Source organism: Artibeus jamaicensis, unplaced genomic scaffold (genome assembly GCF_021234435.1).
Source record: "Artibeus jamaicensis isolate MK-2021 breed Jamaican fruit bat unplaced genomic scaffold, CSHL_Jam_final scaffold_1964, whole genome shotgun sequence".
NCBI classification, from domain to species: domain Eukaryota; kingdom Metazoa; phylum Chordata; class Mammalia; order Chiroptera; family Phyllostomidae; genus Artibeus; species Artibeus jamaicensis.
This window is the reverse complement of record NW_026522030.1, coordinates 69,101,938-69,119,794: the sequence shown is the minus strand read 5'-3', so window position 1 is coordinate 69,119,794 and position 17,857 is coordinate 69,101,938. Positions and strand designations below refer to the sequence as shown.

General features: G+C 41.7%; 1 protein-coding gene and 2 pseudogenes across 7 annotated transcripts in view; 1 reads left to right on the top strand and 2 right to left on the bottom strand.

Annotated features, from left to right (window-relative positions):
• CDC14B (cell division cycle 14B) overlaps positions 1–9,122 on the bottom strand; it is a 96,294-nt gene extending 87,172 nt beyond the window's left edge. For all 7 annotated transcript variants that reach the window (XM_037151558.2, XM_037151551.2, XM_037151549.2 and 4 more), the window contains exon 1: positions 8,873–9,122. In XM_037151558.2, the coding sequence (XP_037007453.2) occupies positions 8,873–9,032 (160 nt within the window). In that variant the 5' untranslated portion in view covers positions 9,033–9,122. The remainder of the gene's footprint in view (positions 1–8,872) is intronic.
• Positions 9,123–12,901: 3,779 nt separating this feature from the next.
• LOC119053801 (60S ribosomal protein L7a-like) lies at positions 12,902–16,720 on the bottom strand (annotated as a pseudogene).
• A 224-nt stretch (positions 16,721–16,944) lies between these two features.
• Positions 16,945–17,476, top strand: LOC119053802 (high mobility group protein B1-like; annotated as a pseudogene).
• The last annotated feature ends 381 nt before the right edge of the window (positions 17,477–17,857 follow it).

The following is a 17,857-nucleotide window of genomic DNA, read 5'->3' as shown; positions in this document are numbered from 1 at the left end:
AGCTTTTTAAACCCTGGTTTCTTTTAAAGTTTAACACACACATACAAGTAAGCACAAGAAAGGCACCATAAGACAAACCATTCTTACCACGTATTGGAAAGAATAACTCACTTTGTGTAGGAATGACATTTCCATCACAAAGTTCTCTCAAACCAGCACTGTTTCAATGGAAAGAACAAAATTACATAATGACTGACTCCTTCATGACCTGTCTTCATTGAGATGATGACTTAAGAGCCTATTCCTTCTCAATTTTTCAGGGATAAGGAGGAACAGGTCATCATAAATCTTCACCTTCCTCAATAATATTTGGCCCCATCCCTTGCTCAAAGTAGTTGCTCAATAAATATTTGTTGCATGAATACACTCATTAACTCCCCAGCACAAGTCACACAAATACATATTAGTACAAATAAGCAAAATGCAGAGAATGATTCAGCTGTGATGGTCCTAAAATTAAGGGCCTTGAAGAATTCAGAATCTGTAATGGCATTACACTATTATGGGCTGGGTATATAAAAAGATCGATGACACAAATCACATAGCAGTGCCAAGAAAGTGATCTTACTTTCAAATCAGAACTTGAAGGAACAACAAACACCACTGACATAAGGAACAAGATGTTTTTCTTTTGTGAAAAGTACAGTGCCAACCAAATTATAATGGTATAAAAGTGAACTACCAGAAAAATAAAGTCAATATGTAATATTACACGATTAGAATAAATTTACCCAGCCTAGCTTCCTCGGCTTTTGGGAAATCAAAGACAATGAGATGCAATCTTTGAACTGAATGGTGAAGAAAGCATCCTAAGAGGACTACTATTCTAGAATATAAATTATACTAAGAATTAAAAGAGCTGACTAAAAGACCAAGAGAATAAAGTCAGAAGTCTTTTTAAAAATTCAGGGGAAAATATATGTATATATGGGGCCATTCACATTTGTTCTGGCTTTATTTGAGGAACCTGAAAATCAAAGGGAATCAGAATACTCTTTAAGTTCAGGTTGGCCTTCATGATTATTTCCCTCTTGCCAAACACAGTAACTAAGACAAACCTGTCCATTAAGCCAAGAAATGCCTGGAAATAACTAAGTCACCGAGGGTAGAACGACTCATTGTGAGTATCCTTTCATCAAAAAACTTACAAAAGTGAGATGCAATTAAAACACAGAAAGTTCACTATTACCAAAATATCCACCATCTAAAACATAGCATTCATCATTGACCCAATAAAATATCACAGAAACTACTTTCAGCATTACCTAGACACAGAAACCAGCAAAACTTTTCATATAAAGACAAATTTCAACTGGAGTCATAAACATACAGAAGATACTCTACAGTTATTAAAAAAGAGGAATCTGCTATCAAGGCAGAAACCATCAATTTGGCCAAACACTACATTTTAGACAAGCAAACAGGAAGGGATGGAACCAAGAGTCACAACTAACAGATTAAATCTACAGTTTTAAAATCATCAGAAAGAACCGCAAAGTAGAGTCAATGATCTGAATACCTTTGTTGGTGCAGTATCCATGAAAAGCTATAGAAAAAAAAAAAGAGAGAGAGAGAGAGAAGGGCGTAAAATTTTCATATAAACTCCAGAATCTAGATGAGACATATACATTCCAGTTAAATGTCCTTGTATTTAGGATATTAAAAATAATTTTATCTTGAAAAATGTTCCCAAAGGTAATCCTTGTCTAATACAGTTGTCAGCACATCTGGAAATGAAATGACTAACCCAAGAAGCTAAAAACCAAATAATGTAAAGAAATGGTCCTGAAAGATTGTTAGCTCCTGCTAAACTAATATTCAATACAATCTCTCTTTTTGTGCACAACAACTCCTGCACCTACTTACCTCGCTCATAAAGGTCTCTGTCCTAAGTGAGGAATGCCTTTGAAATATTTGGATAAATAACTCTAATCATGTTTTCATTTCAACTTTCAGATAATTATAAAAGTAATTTTCTTGTAAAGGACCTTAAAGGATTTACTAAGATTAAAAGTATTCCTTAACTGGGAAGGGAAACAAAATACTGGCTACTCGAATTATTTTTTCCAAGTATAATAATAAAAAAAAAGATTTAAAGATTTAATTTCTTGTTTATATACAACACCCACACATTTCAAATAAATGGGGTCTCTGTGCTACATACATTAAGAATGGAAAGGCCTTTTGAGACGGCTACTTATTTTAGCCCCACCTCCCAAACCGCCCTGTCTGCCAGTAATATGTACCAGCAGTATCAAATCTCTGGATCTGTGTAATACTCTCTTAAAATGGCTGTAGTAGAGCACAGTGATGCTTTAAGTTAACCACTCTGAAAAACTGGCATTCTCTCTGTAAACTATTTTTCTATAAACTTCTACCTGAGAGACTCTAATGGAGCCCTTGCATCTTTGCAAAGACCCCAATATACTCATCTGCAATTTAATATTAGGAAACATACACACTCTTCAGTATAACAATTTGTAACAATAGCTTCAAAAACAAAGCAATGACTTGTATTTATTCTCCCTCTTACAAAGAATCTTTAAAGACAAGGCTTCATGTTTTTCCCAAGGCAGAAAAATTAACAAGAAGGTGCCAAACCTCCTCTGCTGCTCTGACAAACACCGAGCCAGAGCCAGCCTCGGGCCTGTGCCATGAAGATCGTGCTCAGAAGCAGAAAGGAACACACTGTGTTTTCACGGTGCTGATTCACCAAACCTTTTGTGCAAGTACACATTTGGGGAAATGTCTGCTTCTGAGCTAGACACCCTTCCAGCAGTGATGACTGTCTCTGCCTTCACGTCCCCAACCTCCCCCAACTGCTGGCATGATGGATGGGGCCCTGGCTGTCAACGAGGCACCAGGCCAGGTACTTCACATGCGGCCCCTTCTTTCCATCCTCCCAACAAATCTGAGCACTTTTTATTTCTAAACAGATGGGAAAATTGAGACTCCAAAGGTTATTAATAACCTTGCTGTGTTCAACCCCATGTGGGCAGACACTAGCTAACCAGGAGAATTAGCTCTGCAGAAACTCTACCCATCAAAGTTATTTTTCCCCATAGACTTCAAACACAATGTGGTTCCTCTATGTGCTGGTTCTCCCTCAGGTCCTCTTAAGTTTTTTTTTTCTTCCCTTCACACACAAAACAAACCCTATGAGAGTAGGGAATATCTCCAGCAGTGACCTATTTTTAGCACTTGAGAGAAGGGGGGAAAAAAAAGTCTGGCAGAGTATTCATTACACATTTGTTGAATGAATGAAATATCAATTTGGAAAACAGCACGAGCTTTGGAGGACCTGAATTGTGTACTTAGTCCACTCATTTCTCCAAATTAATGAAATTAATTACTCATCTCACTAAGCTTACCTTTGCAGATACTACTTTTGGAACATCTACTGGGACGCTGTCTACTAGCCTAAGTAGCACAGGACTAACTAGTAGATATTCAGCAAACCATTTACGTACAGCTCTGTGAAACAGCGTTATCTGTTAGAATAAAAGTGAGGTAGTCAAGGCTTTCCCAAAAAGAAGCTATCAATTTGGCCAAAGTTACTGATCTCTGGTCTTGGCTTCTTCAGAGGGAAAAGTAGATGGTTATGATATTTCTGGATGATCACCTGAAATTCTTTCAAAAAACAAAACATCTGTCCTACCAAATCAGAGATCCCCAGAGACTACCTCAGAAACCTGCAAATGTCATTCCACCCTAAAAATCTACAGTATGATTTCACTCCAGTCTTCCCAAACCCCGGCAGGAACTGGGGAAATTCATTCTCATTCCAAGGCACAGAGAAGTTAAAGTTTGTTTTGCACTGACTGGCACTGCCACATCCCCTTCTTTACGTCCAACCATCCTTTGGGTCCACTGAAGCAGTAACATTAAAACTGTTACGTTTTTGTCTGGGTGTAGTGTTGGGATGTCTCAGGAAGTATATATAATTAAAGCAGCTAACACAGCACCATTGGAAGAATTACGCAAGCACATAAATCAAGAAAATTAGTTCATATTATGCACAAATTTTAAAGTATAGAAATCATAAGCAAGAAGAAAAACAAATAGTACATACTTTGGTGAGCTTCAATTATTGCAACACAATAATCCACTATATCAGGGGTATCAAACTCATTTTAACTGGGAGCCACATTAGCCTTGAGGTTGCCTTCAAAGGGCTGAATGTCATGTTAGGACTGTGTAAAAGTAACTTACTCCTTAACAGTTAAGGGAGAGCTCAGTGCTGCTACTGGGTAGAAACAAGGTGCTGCCAGGCCGAATAAAACAAGGTAGAGGGCTGGATTCGGCCTGCAGGCCTCATGTTTGCCACCTGTGCACTACATGAAACTCTTGCAGAAAAATGAATTTATTTCCTCCTTGAATCAGTGCCCCAGGTAACAGCATTCTTCTTCTATTAAAAAAATATGCTTCTATCATCACTGTAAACAATAAACATGCATGACTGTTTTACATAGTAAGCATGCAATAAATACTCCCTGAATTAATGAACAAATTATTCCCTGATGATGTCCAGTAGTATTTTTAAAAACCCTGAAAAGGGGTGGGACATAGTGTTGTATCTGTTTAATTTCACTTGATGAGTATCCAAGACACCACTAATCCAGTGCTTTCAAATGGCAATCCTGACCTTGACTAGATCCCCCTCCAATGAAATGACTTACTGCTGTAATACAGACACCCTTTCAAAGGTAGGCTATCATGGTGGACACTGAAACTTTTTCTTTTGATTTAAGACAAACCACCAAGTCTTTTTTAGCTAGTTACTATTTTTTTTACTAGTCAGAAATTTTTTAAAAAGTAAAATTGAAATTCTGTACCAACAATCCATCCTATAAATGATCAAACAGATGATACAGTGTTAGTTATAGTCTTTAAACTTTTATTTCCTATGTTAATGAAGGGAAAGGAGAACACCCACTGTCATTTACAGGGGGCCCTTTTTAAGGAATAAGAATACAGAGATCGAACATATTCATACTTCTGGCCACAAGAAGGTTAGTAAGAAAAGAAAAAACCCAACATTTCCTCCTTTGGTATTTCTCCCATCTTGAGAGTTTTCTAGTTTCAAATACAACTGAAAATCATCCTCACTTCCCTTCTTCTCCCCCACTGCCTTGACTGGTAACATCGAATTCTGACCATATCTTTATTCAGCATCTGGTTTAACGTTAATGTATATACTTTGTACTGTATTTATGATCATTCTTTCACATAGTGCACTGGAACTGCACCAGGATTACAGCTCAGGTAAAAATCCATGTCACTGAACATGGCAAGAACTCAGGGAACGGTCAATAACAGCTCGATGGGGTTGGGGTAGGAACAAAACTCCCATCACTCACTCCACTCCCAGAAGAGTAAATGCCAGTGCAGCTGGGTGGCTGGCTGGGCACTAAACAACAGTGACCACCTAACAAAGGACTAAAGGAATGAAATAGGCATTAAACATTCTGTATTAAATGTACACATACAAAAATATCTTAGATCTATGGGAATTCAATTTATAGATAAAATAGGTGGTAATAAAAATCAAAGGACTTATGTAAAAAAAATTTAATATTTTAAGGGCAGAGTTGGCAGAAATTATAATGTGCATTAATGTTTTACAAATCAACCCCAATGGGAAAGAACTGTCACAATCCTGTAACAAGCGTTGGCGAAAATATGGAATAATTAGTCTGTTGATGGTGGGAATGTTGGTGTAACAGCTGCTTTGGAAAAATGTCTGGCAGTTGCTCAAAAGACTAAACACTGGAACTGCCATGCAACTCAGCAATTCCCCTCCTAGGTATATACCCAAAGGAATGGAAACTATATGTCCACACAAATGTTGATAGCAGCATTATTCATAATTGCCAAAAAAAGCCCACTGATGAATGGATAAATCTACATATACTTTGTCCAGCCTCTTCAATTTATTTTACTCTACAGATACAGTCATACATGTAGGTAGACATACACACTCATGCTAACGTGGCCATTTGCAGTAGGGACTGGAAACCCCCCAAGGTTACCATTTACTACCATTACATGAAGCACACTTCAGCCACACAATGCAATACCACTCAGACATTAAAAAGAGGACTGGTGTGGAGCAGTGTGTTGGGTATCATCCTGGCAAGCTGAAGGGTCGCCAGTTCAATTCCCAGTCAGGGCACATACCTAGGTTGTAGGCCAAGTCTCCAGTCAGGGGCATGCCTCTAAATAAATAAAATGCGTCTCTTAAAAAAAAAAAAGAGAGAGACTGTTCTCGCTTATATGGCACAATTTGTAGCAACTCAGATAAGCAAAGAAAACTTAAGGGAAGAAAATATTAGGGGGGAGGGAAACTACATCTATACATCTCCTTTGCTTATGGTCAACTGTAAAATGTGCATGCATTGCTGTTTAAGTTAGAAAAACAGTAACCGAGAGAAAACAAGTTGGCAAGAATGGGACCAGGTTGTCATTTGCTGAGGATGAGGCCTTAAGTCTTCCCTACAAGCCCAATAAAAAGTAAAACACACACTACACCCATAGTCACTTTATTTTGTCTTGAATATCACACCAAAACAGACTGATTTAGCCGTTGGGGTTTTTGTTATTGTTGTTTTTGGCCAGGACACCTAAAGAAATCTCAGGGAAAGTTGACTCCCTTACTTTCCCCTCATGTGGTCTTACAGAGACTGCACCCCTCCTTTTATCTGGGTCTGTAAGCCAAATAATAGCATTTTAATTGTATGTAATGCCCCACCACTCTTTCCTCAATATTCTGCTTGTGATATTTTCTGAAGTTAATTCATTGGTCACTACCTCAGAAAAGCCAGCCATGTCGCATTTTTCTCAACAAAGTAGGAAGAATGTTTACTCCAATGACTTTGCTGTCAAAAACGTCCTTCATCAACAGGATGCTGTCTAAACAAGCTTGAAAACATGTACATTTAAAATCACATATACTTTTGCATGGTTTTAGATTTTAAAACCATATCCACTTTGGCCTAAGTGAAGCCCTGGCCCAGGCATGTGGCTTGGTTGGACATCAGCCTGCAGAGCGTAGGGCTGCAAGTTTGATTTCCCATCAAGGGCACTGGCCTAGGTTGCAGGCAGGACCCCATACAGGGCATGCCAAGAGGTAACTGATTGATGTTTCTCTCCCTCTCTCCCTCCACTCTCCCCACCTGAAGATAAATAAAATCTTTTTTTAAAAAAAAGGCAAAGGAGGCAGTTTTGCCCACACTAATATAAAACAATAGGCCTGCTAAGAAATAATGTGAAGAAAACCAATGTGAATGTGCAAAACAAGATGTTGCATGTTACCGTGCCTGGGTACGGTAGAGAATGTCTATGTGTATGCACTCGGCCTAATTCTGGAATGACTCACAAGAAACTAGGAACATACATTGCTCCTGGGGAAGAACACCAGGTGGCTAAAACCAACTTTTCACTACATACTGCTGTGTACCTTTAGAATTAAGAATTCTATACCATGTAAATGCATTATTCGCCCTAAAACTAAATGCTATTTAAACAAAGTTCCTTTGAAAAGGCATAAATAACCAAGGCATAATTAGGACTGTGTGGGTCCTCCACCCACAGCCCTCTACAGCAGGGCCATTTCCACGGAATACACACCATGGAGGGACCTGGTCTCATCCTCAGCCAGCTGGCTTCATCTCCTACAGTAGCACACTCGAGTTACCATGGTCCTGGCAGATGCCAGCAAGGGACAGGGACTTAAGGTAACCACTTCCTCCTTCCCCCCTCAGTTCCCTAGAGCCACCATCAACGCTGAGAAACCTTCCACTCTACTCTGGGCTTTAAAAGGAAAAAAAAAAGGCCATAAACTGTCCATCAATCTAGAAAATTATTTCTATGACATTTCTGTGTTTGAACACTTTCGAAATTATTGTTCTGACCACTCCAGCTCACCTGGTACATCTACGGTGGCTACTGGCGGGAAACAGTTTTTAAAAATCCCAGGCATGCCAAGGTTTACACACAACGTACCAAACAGAATGCAAATTCCCGTAAAACTAGACGGCTGTGCTGTTTACAAAGCGTTTCCACATACATCATCGCATTTGATAACTTCTCAAGCTTCAAACCCAACAGCTGCCAAATTCGATTTATTGTCCTTCGAGAATTGTAGAATCAGCACTAACAATAAAACAGCTATCAACGGGCTGCTTTTCTACCTGCTGGTCTGGGTGAGATTTCTCAAAAGTGACAACGCCGGTCAATTAGCAAGCTGCCCAGGTTCAAATACCACACACGTGACATGTTGTGTCCTGCGGCCCCTGAGGGGAAGGACCGCGTGCAAGCGCTGGGGAGGGGGCAGTGCACAGAGCACCAGAGAGGGGAGGTGACTGTTTCGCCCGGCTCGGGCGATGTGCCCCAAGCAGGACTCCATTTCCCATCCAGCAGCGAAGGTTTGGCAAACGCCATACAAACAGCTCCCATGCAGGCGTGTTCCACGCGCTCGGGGAATTCTCTGGGGTGACTCCCAGGTTCAGGCTCCTCGAAGAGTCAACCCAGCACACAACCCCAGGACGTGGTATCAACCCGAACTTACAAAAATCCTAAAATGACGAGCGGATGCCTGCCATTTAGAAAGGTGACCCCCGGCCCACCTTGCTACGGTACTAGGGAGCCAAAAGGATAAAGTTACAGCTCGCCACAAACGCATATGGCAACTAGGGGTAGAGGGGCGCTCCGCCGGAGCCAGGCTCCTGAAGGGGGGGGGGGGTGTGGCGAGCTGGGGCTTTTAGAGAAGTGGAGTGGGAAAAGGCGCCTCGACTGCAGGGGACCGAGGGGAAGGGAGTGCTGGGTGCGGCGTGTCTGGGGCGTCCCGCCACGCTTTAGTCCGCCGGCTCACCGGTGATGTCCAGGTACAGGTCGTCCTGCTGGTCTTGGCGATGCAGTTCCTGCGACGTGGAGCTACGGCTCTTCTTCGCTCCCAGAGAGGAGGATGAGCCGCGCCGCGAGCAGGGGGGCGCGGCGGCCCAGCTCGCCCGCCACTCGCTCTTCCGCTTCATGGAGGCGGCCGCGGCCCGTCAGGGGGCCACAACCATGGCCCCGCGCGCCCGCTCGCCCAACGAGGCCCCCGCCAGCCACGCGCGCGGGCGCTCGGGGCAGCGGGCGCGGAAAGGCACTGCGTGGACGGCGGGAGACGGCCGATCCCGGCGGGAGGCGACCGCGCAGGAGCCGGGGGAGGGGCAGGGCCCACGCGCCTGCCCCGCTCCCTTCGGCAGTTGCCGCTTGACCGGCGCGGCAACCGAGGCTAGAGCGCCTCCTGCTGCGGCCGGCGCCCCCCAGCCCGCCCCCAAGTGCCCGCAGCTCGCTGGCGCGGAGGAGGCGACGCTGCTGCAGCGGGCGACTAGGGCTGCCTCGGGTGACCGTGGCTCGCCCACCGCGGACGCTGCTGCGGTAGCGCCAGAGTAAAGCGGGCCGCGGCACCTGGGACCCCAGGAGGGCTGTTCCGTGGAGCTTCATTCACAAAAAAGGGCCCACAACCCTCCTTGGGGCCCGCAGACCGAGGCCTTTCATTGGTGAGTGGGGCGTGACGTCACGGATACGGAGCCTTTCTACAGGCAGGTACCCGGTGACGCCATAAAGGAAAGTCTGAGTGGTTCAGCCAATCAAGGGTAGAAGTGTACGGGCGACACTCCACCAGCGCCCCAACTTTACTGTTTGTTCTGTGTTCCTCGAGCTGAAAGACTCCAGTTCCCTACTTAGTTTCCAAAGCTTTACACCCCCGTCCTAGTAACTCTAGTTCTTTAAAGGAGTTTTTAAAGGAGTATAGTATTTAAAGGAGTTTTTGGTTTTCCTTGTAACCGCGCCAACTGGAGGAGGACTTTTGTCATGGCTTCTAGCTTGGACTGATTAAATTGTGCGCCTCTATACAGACTTAAGGTAGATTTGGTTTCACAATTTACCGGGCTGTTTGAGTCAGCTTCTAATGACTTACGCGTAGCATTCAAAAAGAACCGGCACGGGTTCCTAAAACTACGGTGGAGACAGGATATACAGCAGTGGTTTGCATCTCGTAGTTCCTCATCTCGGAATCCAGTACCGGCATCGGCTTAGTAATTTATAGGCTAATTACGAATGTTTTTCTGAGGTGCCTACAGATCAAGTTATTGAAGTATTGAAGCAAGTGGTGAATTAAATGCTTGAACCTTTTATCTTGCAAATCGAAGTCATATCCCTTTGTTTTTCTACTGGGTTAAAATAACGCCAGAAATTTCTGGAACTTAACCAACATTTGACAGGACCTTTAAACAAATTTCTATGGTAGTCTCTAAAAGGATGAGAAGATTGGAGGGCAGTCCTTACATTTCTTAGCTCAAAATTCTACGTCTTGCAAACTACCAGTATTCCTAATTTTTCGCCAACATTTTCACGTTTTATCCTGTGCTTCCACAATTACAGCCAGTTTCTAGAAGATTAAGTTGAATTCAGTCAGTCCTCCAGGAAGCCTCTCAGAAATGCAAATTTTGATGGATTGCCTCCCGGATGGGGTCTTTGACTTCTATTGTTGAAGGCCTTTATCTAAAGCACTGCTAATTTAGGAGGAAAGGGGGCTGGGAGCTGAGGGTTCAGTGTGACTGTCTCAGTGGAACAGTCTGAAAGTAGAGCTCAGCCACTTAGACCAGAAACTTAGCAATCATGTCCATTCTTCTCTTATTTCCCGTAAGGAAATGGGTGAAGGCCTGAAATTAAAGATGATCTACGTTTTTGTCTGTAGGGTCAGCAAAGAAGCTAGAGACTTAAAGGCTGTGGTACGTAGTGCAAATGACTTCAGAAAGCAGAAACCTGCGGGTCCCAGGTCCATCCTCTGTTTTAATTGGGAAGAGGAGACCTTTCACCCTGGCATAGGAACTCAGCAGTAGAAACGCCATGCTTTCCAAACTATCCGGAATTTCACAAGAATAGGTCTCTTGTTGTTGTTGTTTGTTTTGTTTATTGAGGTATAATTGGTTATAACGTATTTGTTTCAGGTGTACAACATAATGATTTGAAATTTGTAAATATTTCGAAATTATCACCACAGTAAGTCCAGTTAACATCTCAGTAGATCTTGTTTTGAATAAATATTATATGGGAGCTATCCCCTTGGCTCTCTAGAATGAAATTCAAGAACTGGATGGCCCTCTTATTTACTTGAGAGTGACTTACATAAATGGCAAACTAAAGCGAAAATGCCAAGAAGTTAACTTAGTTTCTTTTTTTTTTCTCATCTTCAAATATAGTGTTTGGGCTAGAAATTCTAAGAAAGTTCATGTTCTCAATTAAAAAAATGTCATAAATACAGATAATTATACGGTTTAAGCATTTTTACATTTTACAAATATATATTTTATTAAAGGTTTTGTTAGTATAACATCGTTAAGGGGAAAAGTGTATGATAACACTTTATACTTATGCAGAAATATCTTCCATTGTTGGGTAAAGAAAGTCTGTGTGCTAAGTGTACATGTGAAAGTTTTAAACCCTTTATGTTTTGTTCTTAGGTTATCTTTGGATAGGGGCTGCAAGTGCTGTTTCTTACAGATACTTGTTTTGTTGTCGCACTTCCTTTGAACAATTTGAATCTTCCTGCACTTCAAAAAAGGTGACCTCTGGGCTCTTAGAATTTGGCCACAGGAAACATAGTTTGCTTAGTTGGTTGGTGAGTCTGTTGTCCATTGTTGGACCATTAATCATAGAATTTTAGAGCTTGGAAGAGCCTTGACATTATTTGGTCCAAGTCTGTCCTTTCACAGTGAGGACCTGGGATCCACACCGTGGCAGGGCTGGGGGCTAAACCCTGCAGGCCTCAAAGTTGTTTTTCTCTGAACTCAGAGAACATATGCTCTGTCCTCAACTTGTGGGCAGCACAAGAAAAGCAACAAAAGGAGGGGAGGAGTTCTAGGTAAAATTCACCCTGAGGGAAAACAGTTACTGAGTATTTTCTTAAGTGTGTATTTCAAATGAGTCATTCTGAAAATTTTAAATCTTACACCGAAATTTGGAGAAACTGGTTGATACATTCATGATGCTAAAGTTTTAATGATAATACAAGTTTTAGAATCGGTGGATTACAGCTTTAATTATGTGAAGATAATTTGTTTAAGTTCAAAATTTAATTAAAAACTAGAGGACTTACATGAAGGCATGTGGGAAAATGGACACGCATTAAAATCTTTACTAGCATTCTATTTCTTTGAGAAAAATTGGTTATGTTTCATTGGGTATTCTGGCGATCTCAGCATTAATTTGAAATCCCCTGTGTTCTTGACCTTCAGAGTAAAAATCTCTCAGAATTGTGAAAAATGGATATTTACTGAGCTCCCATCAGAGGCCTCACACAAATGCCAGTATGTGTTTTTTTTTGTCCTTGTCGGAAGGGAATCCCTCCTGTACTGGTTGCAGGGCAGGTCCTTATCCCAGATCCTGCACTGAGTTTGGTTTGAAAACCCATGGTCTCTTAGGGCCTGCACCATTCTTCACAGGCGGAGAACAGAGTTTAAAGGGATCTTTTTTTTGCAGATGGGTTTTTGAAATTGAATAACCTGTATAACTGAGTAAATGTCCTAACTTTTTAATTAATTTTTTTGGACCGCAGACCAAACTCTGTAATTGAGGATTTTTAAAACAATATTCCTGATATTAATTTGGGGGTTTTTTTTGTTATGTACACTTGGTCCCACATAAAATACTACTAATAATGGAATGTTGGGGAAAGGGAATGAACATTCTGGTTGTGTGGAGTCGTGATCAGAGAACCACTGAGAACGCTTCCACCCCAAGGCTGGAGGGACCTGTGCTTAGGGAACTGAATAAGCAGCGTAGAACTCTGTCTTTCATTTACTTTTTGAAAAATGCTGGCCTGCATTTAACATACTGTCAGATACTCAGTATGTCAATGGAATAGAACGTAGTAATCTGGGAGAAAATGAAAAAGATAAATGAAGATCAGCACATTCATGCTCTCTTTGGCTAAATGTTTCTACCATGAGTGAGTGGGTGTTTGTGCTCAACCTGCAGGTTAGCTTCAGGAATCTAGGTCTTCTTTTATGATATCGGCTTTTTACCTGAAGGATTCTTGGTGGTTTTTTCCCCCAAGTTCTTGAGTAAGGAGTTTTTCTTTCTCTTTGGCTTTATCTCTAATGACCAAAATAATGTCTCAACATGTGACCATATTTTTTTAATTTTTACTTATTCATTTTAGAGAGAGGAGGTGTGGGGGGCAGAGAGGGAGAGAAACATCAGTTTGTTTATCCACTTATTCATGCATTCATTGGTCGATTCCTGTGTGTGCCCTGACCAGGGATGGGACCACAACCTTGGTGCTCTAACCAATTGAGTTACCCCGCCAGGGCTGTCACTGTATCTTTTATTTAAAAAAAAAAACAAAACAAAACAGAGGTTCCCTGACTGGTGTGGCTCAGCTGTTAGGGCATCATCCCACAAAACAAAAGTTCTCAGGTTTGTTTCTCCGTCAGGGCACATGCCTGGGTTGCAGGCCTGGGTGAGGTTTAGTCTCATGGGAGAGGCAGCCCCTCAATGTTTCTCTTCCTCTCTCTCTCCCTTTCCCTCTCTCTAAAAATAAACAAAATCTTTTTAAAAACTTTGTTTAAAACAGATGTGTATATACATATGAAACGTCACCCTCACACCCCAATCCTACCCTCTTAGATACCACCTTTAACACTCTGCATTTAGATGAAAAGACAGCTTTAAAAAAAATTGGTTCATACTGTGCATATTTTCTGTGAACTGCTTTTTTCACTTAATATACCATCTTGAAAATTTCCCTTGTTAGCTCTTATGGCCAACTTCATTCACTCTAATGGCTGTATAGGTTTATCTCTTTGTTTTCCATAATTTATTTTCCTACAGACGGGCACTGAGGTTTGGGGGGCGGGGGCTGCTATTGCAAACAAGGCTGCAGTGAATGTCCGAACAGGTGTATGTCCACAGGAGATGGAATTACTGGGTCAAAGGGTATTCACTTTTTATATTTTGATAAAACTAACACTATTCCCCACACTCTTGAAATGACTGATACATAATGAGTACCTTAAAGCTTGAGAAGAGAAATGATATCTCACTCTTTTCATTGCATTTTCCTGATCATTAGTGGAGGTGAGCATACTGTAAAGTGATCATTAGATGTTCGAAGTATGTTTCTCAGAATGTCTTATTCATATTATTTGCTCATTTTTTGTTTTCATTTTCCCTTAGATAGGTGGTAGCTGTTTGTATGTTATGGATATCAGAAGTCCTACTTTTGCTGATATTCCCTATCTACATATTTTTGGTCATAATATTCCATGCATGTTGCTACAAAACTTTTAATGTCCAATCAATTTTACCAACTTTTTTAAGGAGTCTAAGTGTTGGATCTTATTTTTCCCAGCCCAGTATTTTAAAAGTATTTTTTATTTGCTTCTATTTCTTTTAGAGGTGTTATTATATTTAGCTCTTTAATTCAGCTGGAATTTATGTGGAGGACATAGAATAAAGTAAGAATCTATTTTTTCCCAACACTTTTTAATTACATTGCCCATCTTTCCCCATTAGTTTGAAATGCTATTGATTCCAGTCTATATCTATATTGACATTTTTTTGTCTATGTCCATGCACACTATTTAGGTGATAGTAGCTTTATAGTGTGGTTTGGTGTTCAATGGGATAACTTCCTCCTTACTGTTTTTCTTTTCCAAAGAAACTTTTTTTAAGGAGAATTTTTGTTACTTTTATGTACAGAAAGCAGAACAGCATACACTTAGCCAGCTTGGTGACCAGTTCTTTGGCCTTGGCCTTTTCCAGCTTGACAGTGAGAACCACTGACTTTGTACCTAGGATGTTACCCCCTAGTGATGGTAGATCTCATCATATCTGTCATTGTAATTGGTCCAGATGGCTTCCACCAGCTTAGCCAGAGCTGTGTGTTGTCTTCTGAGTTAAACTGTGTGAAGGCAGTGGTGGTACAGACACCCCCTTTCTGTGGACTAGACACCCCAGCTTGGACTTCCCCTTGATAAAGCTGTAGAGAACCCCATCTTATGGCACAGCGCAAGCAGGAAAACAACAAGCCTGATGGATCCACATTGTGTGAAATCACTACCAGCTAGGCCTTCTCGTTCTCCACCAGGGTGCTTGACAGTGTTACTCCCTGCGGGAAGGACAGGTGGCCTCTTGATGAGCACATCCCCTTTGCTGGCAGCTTTTTTCTCAGCCTGGGACAACAACCTCTGCTTCTTCTCTTGCTTTGTCTTTGGTCTGTACTTGTGGGCCAGCTTAAGCAGCTGAGTAACTGGCGGTCCAAGGCCTAGGTCAATTGGTCAATGGCAGGAGGCACTTTCAGATGCTTACAGAGAATAACTATGCTACTGCAGCCAAACGTAGCGGGGCCATGTGTCACAGTAAGTGAGGTCCCTTTTGTGCTGGATGAAATTCTTGGGCCTTTTCTCAAATGGGATTTACCACCTTGGCCTCCTGCTTCTTCATGGCAGCGGGGGCTGGCACTGTCTTCTTCCCCTAGCCTTCTTTCTTTTGGCATCTTGTGCAGCAGGAGCAGAGAGAAAGCCAAATATATATATATATATTTATATATATATAAATAATAACCCTCATCCAAGGATATGTTCATTGATTTTTTTTAGAGAGAGAGAAACATCAATTGGCCACACCCCTACCCCCAGCATGTGCTCCAACCAGGGTTCAGCCCTGAAACCCAGGCATGTGCTCTGACTGGGGATCAAACCCACAATCCCCCTGTGCACAGACCAAGGCTGCAAACAACTAAGCCACCCAGCCAGGGTCAAAGGTACTTTTGTAATATGGCTATCTCCACCTTAAACTAGACATCAAACTTTGCCTCGCTAAAGAGTGAGCCAAAAAGAGATTACATGCCTCTTGATGAACACAGCATCACCAATAAAATATACAGATGAAAATGTTTACCCTGAATCTAATCAAGTCTTGAGATCTGACTTTAGTTTAGAGGTAATATACCAAATAGAGGTAAATAAATAATAAGAAAACCATCTAATAGATCCTGAATGTGGGTCTTTTTACAAATTCTATCTCTTCAACAAGTAAATGTCATGGAAAAAAATTGGGGGGACTTGTGGTAAATGAAAAAGAGTCTTCAGGAAATAACAATCAAACAGAATGCCCCATCTCTGGTCTGAACAAACCAGCTATAAATGACACATTTAGGACAAGTGGAGACATTTACGAATGGACAGCCTCAGGAGATATTAGGAAATTACAAATAATAATAATAATAATGTGGCTATGTAGAATGGCCTTATTCTAGTGCTATGGACTGAATTGTGGTTCTCCGAAATTCGTATGTTGAAGGCCTAACCCCCACCCCCCCGCCCCCAATGTGGTGGTGTTTGGAGATGGGGCCTTCCTGAGGTAATTTAGATTTAGATGAGGCAGTGAGGGTGCAGCCCTCATGTTGTGATTAGCTCCCTTATAAGAAAAGGATGAGAGAGAGCGGCTCTTTCTCTCTGCCCTGTGAGAACATAGCTAAAAGGCAGCTGTCTGCAAGCCAGGAAGAGGGTCCTCATGAGGAACCAAATCAGTCAGGACCTTGATCCTGGGCTTCCCGGCCTTCATAACTGTGAGAAACAAATGTTGTTTAACCCACCCATTCTATGCAACTTCATCATAGCAGCCTAAGTCAACTAACCTGTGTAGTTTCCTGTTTAGGAAGAGGCATACCGAAGAATTTGTTCATGAAGTGTTAGAGTGCAATACTTTAAAATGGTGCAGTAAATATATACTCTACATTTCATTCTATAAATCTGCTTATCCAACTATGAAGGAACTATGGCAAAGTATTTAATTTTAAGGATTATTGAATTCAATAGAGACAGCCCAGGGCAAGTGTGAGCTGGAAGGGCTCTGGGCAACTCTGTGCTCACTGAGGAAAAGTAATTAAACATGGGCAAAGGATATCCTAAGAAGCTGAGAGGCAAAATGTTATCATATGTTTTCTTCATGCAAACTTGCCAGAAGGAACACAAGAAGCACTCAAGATGCTTCAGCCAACTTTTCAGAGCTTTCTAAGAAGGTCTCAGAGAGGTAGAAGACTGTGTCTGCTAAAGAGAAAGGAAAATTGGGAGATGTGGCTCAAGCCAATAAGACCCGGTGTGAAAAGGAAATGAAAACTTACATTTCTCCTAAAGAGGAAACGAAAAGGAAGTTCAAGGATCCCAGTGCACCCAAGAGGACTCCTTCAGGCTTTGTCTCGTTTTGTTCTGAGTATCACCCACAAATCAAAGGAGAGCATCCTGGCCTATTCCTTGGTGATGTGGCAAGGAAGCTGAGACAGATGTGGAGTCACACTGCTGCAGGTGACAAGCAGCCTGATGAAAAGAAGGCTGCTAAGCTGAAGGAGGAGTATGAAAAGGATATTGCTGCATACTGAGCTAGAGGAAACCCCGATGGCACAAAAAAATATAGGGAGTCATAAAATCTGAAAGCACTGGCTGGTGTGGCTCAGTGGAATGAGTGCAGGCTGGCCTGTGAGCCAAGGGGTCTCTGGTTTGATTCCCAGTCAGGGCACATGCCTAGGTTGCAGGTAGGGTCCCCAGTGAGGGGCACATAAGAGGCAACCACACATTGGTGTTTCTTTCCCTCTCTCCTTCCCATACCTCCCTCTCTAAAGATAAAGAAATAAAATGTTCTAAACAACAAACAGAATTATTGAATCCAGGTAATAGTTTGTTGTTTTTTCATTGCCCTGTTTTTTCCTGTGTTTGAAATTTTTCTGATATCATGACCAATGTTTCTCTATATTCTCACATATTTAAAATTTTTTACTATGATTTCACCTGGCATAGCATTTCATTTC